Source organism: Olea europaea, chromosome 8 (assembly GCF_002742605.1).
Source record: "Olea europaea var. sylvestris chromosome 8, O_europaea_v1, whole genome shotgun sequence".
NCBI classification, from domain to species: domain Eukaryota; kingdom Viridiplantae; phylum Streptophyta; class Magnoliopsida; order Lamiales; family Oleaceae; genus Olea; species Olea europaea.
The window spans coordinates 11,692,937-11,699,901 of NC_036244.1; the positions used below are offsets into that span (position 1 = coordinate 11,692,937).

Sequence of the window (6,965 nt, forward strand, 5' to 3'; positions counted from 1 at the left end):
AGTTATTGCCTTAACTTCCCACAACTTGGGAATGAAGAAAATGAGTTCAAAATGGCCACTTCCGAGATTTATCTAAGATGAAAATTACTTCCTGTTTGATTTACCAATTCATTACTAGATTTGATTTTGGGAAAAGTCTGATTAGCTCTAGTTCTTAAAATTGAACGACATAACTCACTACCCTGAAGCTATTTGTCCTGCATAATATTTATATAGCATCAAAAGAAAATTTATATGAAAAAAATAAAAATAAAAATTGATTATCAATGCAGCATTTTAAAATAAATTATAGGGTCTGGGAATATTTTATGGACCATGCTGTGTGCACAGCTCAGCATACAGCACGATTGACAGCCCCCTCACATCGGAGGGGGCCGCACACATTAAAAAAAAAAAAAAATGGAGTTGAGGCCCCCTCATTGTGCGGAGGTTGTGAACCATGATGTACAACAAGTGCTGTACATCTAGTTTAATCCATATTTAATATTGACCTACTTAGGACGTGTATTTAGAACATACTCATTCATAATATTTAAAAATAGAATAAATAAGTTAAACGTTAACAAAAAGGAATGCATATAACCGACCATAAATTTATTGCAAAAACAGATTATTCTTTTGTTACCGTCTCTATCACACCCACACAAACATATATGTAATAAGAAAAATGAAGTCTCAAAAGGAATTTACGTAAACCCATGAAAGAAAATCAAGGCCCTGAATTGTACCTAATCGTAAACTGAATTGTAGTGTTTGGTTTAAACCATTGACGTGCTAGAGAGAAGATAAATCAAAGAATACGATTAGTTCTGCAGTATCCACTGCCTTATATCATTCCGAATTATTCCAGAACCAAATTTTCCAAAATCCACCGTGAAAGGCTCACAGCCTCCAGTGCTGAATTGCCTGTACTGGATGTGACTTCCGGCTGGCCTCATTGGTTGCATCATTATTGCAACGGAAGGAAAGGGTTTCGGCCACATGTTCCTTGCTGCCGTAAAAAGATGCCGAGTGGATTCCTTATACTGACTTCTTGAACCGGATTTGAGAAACCCTCCTTGATTGTTCAGGTGCGATGAGTTATTCAACGGTTTTTTCATGTTTGTGTTGGCAGTCCTGTCGGAGGGGTGCTTTACTCGGATTTGAGCTGATGGCTTCATTTTATCAAGCCATCGAAGGATCCAGTTGCCAAGGTTTCGCCCAACTTCAATATCCCTTTCTTGTATCTTGCGATGAACTGTGAGTGCAACATCAAATGCAGCACGAGTTCGTCTGAAATCCAAAGGAATATAACCAACATATAAAACAAACTAGAGTCCTTGCTCAAGAAAATAAATTGTAATGACATCTTATGAATGGCAGCCAATAACAATAAAACAAACTTGCAGCCTTTAAACCTCACCCAAAGTTTTATAGTAGCTCCCTGGCTTTTCTTATATCAATTGAAACCTACAAGTGCTAATTTTGAGGGAAATTAAAGTGATCTGGTGGCAATCATTCATGCGTTGCTGGACTGTCATTGAAAAGGTAAGGGGAAAGGGGAAACATGGCCTCAATTGACATCCATTAATAAGTACATGCTGAAGATTGATAGGCCCCAAAGGCACATGAATATTTCCATTCAGTTAGTAAAGTAGGCGGGTGGTATTATGGGATTTTGTAGAATACAATTACAAATTTATTTTCTGTTATTTTGCTTCATAATCTGTGTTGGTGCCAATCAGACACTTGAAAATAAAAAGATAAAAGCAGAAAAATGAAACATTTGGTAAGTTAAATGGACAAATTCACTCACACCCCAAAGACAGAGACAAAGTTAAGGGTTGAAACGAAATCTTTAGCAAAGTTAAGGATGACTAGTGTCCTGCACCCCCTATACCATATCGACCAAGTCTAATCCTCTTACGTAGAGTTTCCATTCAGTCAATCTATTGATGGTAACCAACCTGAAAGGTATACATGGTCCCCTAATGTCAAATGGCTAAATAAACAACAGATATGACATCAAAAATGACAGAAGTAACAAACAAACTATGAATAAAATGGAAGAATGATTACTAATGCAACAACTAGATAAAAGGTCTTGAGCAAATATGCTTTTTTTTTTTTTAAGATCCTGAAGTTTACAGCCGAGTACTCATTTCAGTGGTCCTGAGGGGACTCGAACTACATGAGCAAATATGTAATCTGTCAATAACCAGCAAGATCAACTACAAAGTGACCTTTCAAGAGGAATTCTTCTACAACTTGAGTTGCTAGTCCTACAGATTAATTCAGTTCTAATAGAAATAAGCCAAATAACAGATCTAGCCTTGTGAGAGGTGGCACTCATACTTAAATCAATAGATACAGCAGACAGAGCAGGCAGCAGGCAGATTAAACGTTTAGTGTTTAATTCCTATCAGCCAACATCTTTCAGGCTGATATGCAGTTCAGTGTTTCACATTTTGACCCAATAAATTCACAAATTTGAGAAAGATTCATGAAAGATGGTAATGGACAGCTGTAGATCAGCACCTATACCGTCAATGAAGCCAGGAGAATCTGCTCCTCAATAATATTTTTGCCGTCAATAGAATTCTGCTGATGGCACCTATAACTCAACCACCCAACCTTTAGCGTTTTCAAGTACAACTCTTATTGTAATACCTGTTTACTACATATAATTAACGTTCTCATAAGAAAGTATTTTCTATGAAATTTTTAAGGAGTGAAATTCAAATGACTAAATCAATATTTTGTTAACTTTATTATTGCTTTAGGACTCTTTTCTCCCCCTTTCCAAGAATCAGTTGGTTGCAAAGAGTTACTGCCATAAATGGTCAATTCACCGCAACTAGCCAAGGTAAGCTAATCTCAACTTGGTAAAGCAAATACCAATAAAGTTGAGCCACAATAATGAAATTGAAGTTGCATCAACTCAAACTCCTCTAGCAAATTATTGCATTAATGGATGTAACATAACTCAATACAGAAGTATAACTGTTGCACTGTAGCAAGGACTGTAAAGGGTCGAAACGAAGAAATATATTGGCTATTTGAAAATTGGCAAAGATATAGAAACCAATGAGTAGAGTGGAAGTGAAAGTTACAAAATAGAAGAGGACAATGTACTCGAGGAATATGATAGGGAATGGAACACTGGATTACATGGAGAATCAAATTCAAAATTTTATAAGTAACTACAAGTGAACTCATGCAACTTTTGAAAATTCTCGAACATAGAAAAAAGTATTAGAGATAGTAAACTTTAACTTTACATCAGTTTCTTTTGCTTGCAGAAACTGAATAAAGTTCATGTTCTGTTCTTACAAAAATACTTTCCAAACACTTCCCGAGGATTCCCGAAGATTGCTAAAAATTCTAAAAGTTCCATCCTCGTTCAGGCAACACATTCTTTACGTCATGGCCCAACTGGCCCATTAAACATGAGAGAATTACGAAAACCAACTGGTCATCTGGGCCTATTTTTGCATCGAATATATTTTGATATCATTTTGAGTTTCCCACACCGTGATGGCATGCTTTCACATTCCACCTCTCTAACCACTTAAGCATGGAAAGTGAAAGAAATATTCTTGATTCTTGCTAACAATACATATGAAATGGCCTCACGAGTTAAATATACTTGAAAAAGTAAAACATTAAAATGAACCATCAAAACAATTGAAGAGTGCTAGCATGCCGATAAAGAAAATGAAAAGAAGAAAAGGACATCACAGGCTTTAATTAGAAGATTGGATACCAAGCAACTAGAAGAGAGTGTTAACTCATGACAGAGTCCATTCAGAAGTATAAAGCAGATATCTTGAAAATGACAATCATTTGAACATCTTATATAATTCAGAGGACTACAATAAACAAGAAGATTGCAGCAAAAACATAAGAAAGTGATGAATAATGTAATTATTCGTTACTAAAGATCCATTATTTTCCCTAAACTCCAGAAATTTTGAGCCCTAAATTATTCTGTTGTAGAAAAGTAATATATACTGATTGTGTGTACAACCCATGTAAAGGAACACAAAAATTTTCCAGTGAATCTTAGGAAACTAAAATCATATAGTTTGAAACAAAGAATATTACAGTGTTTCTCTAAGCAATGCTATATGATCACATGCCCTCCCAATTTTAATTATTTCCTTGTGCATCGAAAAATCATAACAAGAAGCTTTCTGGCTAATAAATGCTGGACAGTGTGGAGTAAAAACTAACATCATATTTGGCAAAGGTTAAATTATAATTTAAGCTTGCCAAATATACATTTTTTTTTTTAACACATTTCACAGGTCCCACAACTTACCATCCACTTATTATCCAAACATTCTGTAGAACCCACAACTTATAAGCACTAAAAAGCACCATCAAACAAGCACTAATTTTACAAAAGAGCAAGTTTTGAAGCTTCTATAAAGTCATTATAAAAGAAATAAAAGGTATTTCATTTAGTTTCGCGGGAATATTCTATTGAGGTCCGAATACAGAATATGATACCTAAACTGAAAAGAAAGAAATGACTGGAACAAAGAAAAATTTATCCCTTTTAACATTCCAATTTCTCCCAAGCATAGATTGTATTGATCATTTCACTTTCCCTCCCCCCGCTTGCCTTCTTCCAAATAGGTTATTGGATATTAATTTCCTTATCAGAATGCAGAATTACGAATCATTAATATTCTCTCGTAACTAAATAATTCCTTTAATATGTCACCAGTTTCTCCAATCAAATCACGAATTTCTTAATCTCTAACCCTTTTCTACAATACACACTTCATTTCTGCCCAACCTCGTTAATTTAATTAATCTACTCGATAACATCCTAGTTGTTTCTTAGCTAACTAACGTACAAAACTGGAGGGCAGGTTATTCGTATTCATTGTAAGGACAACCAATAGCTGGATTCATCATGCAAAGTATCAAGCTTCATATCGCATGTAATCTTTGTCCAATTATCCCTACGTTGACAAAGAAAATCAAAATCGCCGTATTTCTTAATAACAGTATTAATGGCATAAAACCCACAAAATTCATCATGCGCCATCACTATTCACTACACTGACAAAGAACATCAAATCACTGTATTTTATAACACCAGTACCAATTACATCAAACCCATAAAATTCAACAACATCCAAAAAATATTGAAAGCCAAGAAAAAAAAATTAAAGGTAGAAAAGGTTACCTTTGAGCAAATTGACGGATCTTAGGATGTTTGGGACTAATAAGCTTGCGCTGAATCTTGAGAGCCAGTCTGTATGTTCGTTTCAGACCCAGAAAATAGGCCGTTCCCAAAGTGATCTCCCACAGCACCATTTCGCAGTTTCTCTAGAACTTTCGTTCCTCTCTCTATCTGTTTATTGTGTATATAATTGCATAAACAAATTACTTCTCTTCGAATTGATTCTACTCTCTCTATAGAACACTCCGATTTTGCACTTTCGTTTCTCGCAAGCCATCTACATGTAATTCTTAAAAGAAACAAATTGGTCATATCTGGCGGTCCATTTGGGACTTTGGGTTCACGTCAGGAAAAATATTAACAACAATTACTTTTGGATGGAACTAAACTGGGATTTCAAACTTGAGGGACTAAAATGGGACAAAACAATCCTTAGTGACTAAGATAAAACTACTTCTAGGGTAAGTGTTGCCGTCACCGCACGTTGAAATGGTCACAGACGTCATCATCGCCGTTGACATATTCCAATTCCAAATTGGAATTATGGAATCTCTCAATTTGCAATTTTGCATTTTTGTTCCTCTCAAGATGCATCAAATGATAATAGAGTTAGTTTATCAATGGTCACTCAACTTTGCTAAAATTACTATTTATTTATTGATATTTAAAAAGCTACTCGATCCTCACTGAATTTTGTTATAAGTTACTAATTCTTCAGCAAAATTTAAAAAATTACTCGTTGCTCATCCAAAATTAAACAATATTACTCATATCATTTTTATCAATATTACTTGTAGCAAATTTCAATGAACAACGAATAATTTTGTTCAAATTTAAGTGAGCAACGAATAACCTTTTAAATTTTGATGAGCAAATGGTAAGTTATAGTAACGTTCAGTGAGCAAAGAATAACTTTTTAAAGGTCGATAAGCAAGTAGTAACCTATAACAAAGTTCAACGATTATCGAATAAATTATCTCAATGATAATAAATCAAATTCGATGTCATGGACTTGACTGAGATAATGAGTTACGCATACAAGTCTCAAGCTCCTAATTTAAGTCAACTAAGATGACTAGACAACAAGCTCTATCCTAAATTAATCGTTCCTTTTTAGACTTTCTCGAGACAATCACCTTCGATCATCACTAAAATCACTAGAGTCCACATCAATTTCAAACGTATCTACATTAGTCAGAACGATTCTTACACAATGAGTTTTGTTGCTAGTCGAATATGAAATGCCACGTGGGACACCACGATAATTTACTAATTCAGTTGAGACTCTCAAGGGAGCCAGTTGAGGTATCTCCAAAGCTCAATCGAGGTGCCTACAAAGCCAAGCCGAGGCTCCAAGAGGTAAGCTGAGGTGCCTTCAAAGATGATCGAAGTGCTTGTTGAGATGGTTGAAATGCCTGCTAACGTACCTTCAAGGATGTCCATCGAGGCTGTAAGAGATCCAACCGAGGCTCTCAAGAGGCTAGTCGAGGTGTCTTCAAAAATGCCATCGAGGCCCTAAGAGGTCCTGCTGAAGTGTTTGCGGAAGTACTCATAACAATGCTTATAAAACCACCTCGTGTTGGACTTGGAGTTAGGCCCATTTCGTTTGTCTATATATATGAGAATTCACTCGATTTCTAGGTGGATGATTTCTAAACCTTAACCAAATTCTCCCTTTCCCAACTATTGCACTATATATATTTCCCTTTCGATCGTTGACTTGACCGTCGGAGTGCAAATGATCGTCAGACATTTTTCTCTGTCGACGACCTTTGTCTCCTAACAA

The 6,965-nt window shown here is 35.5% G+C and overlaps 1 protein-coding gene across 1 annotated transcript; it reads right to left on the reverse strand.

The window, feature by feature from the left end:
* Positions 1-573: 573 nt before the first annotated feature.
* LOC111398801 lies at positions 574-5,524 on the reverse strand. The gene is made up of 2 exons (XM_023025901.1): positions 5,183-5,524; positions 574-1,272 (listed from the first exon to the last, which is right to left on the reverse strand). The coding sequence occupies exons 1-2, from the start codon at positions 5,311-5,313 to the stop codon at positions 804-806; spliced, it is 600 nt and encodes a 199-aa protein (XP_022881669.1). The 5' UTR covers positions 5,314-5,524; the 3' UTR covers positions 574-803.
* Between the last annotated feature and the right edge of the window lie 1,441 nt (positions 5,525-6,965).

What these genes read in the sequence shown, in the direction of transcription:
- LOC111398801 (XM_023025901.1), bottom strand. Translation starts at nt 5,313, where the DNA reads ATGGTGCTGTGGGAGATCACTTTGGGAACGGCCTATTTTCTGGGTCTG. An exon ending in ATCCGTCAATTTGCTCAAAG is followed by an intron (nt 1,273 to 5,182) that starts GTAACCTTTTCT and finishes TTTGGATTTCAG; the next exon opens with ACGAACTCGTGCTGCATTTG.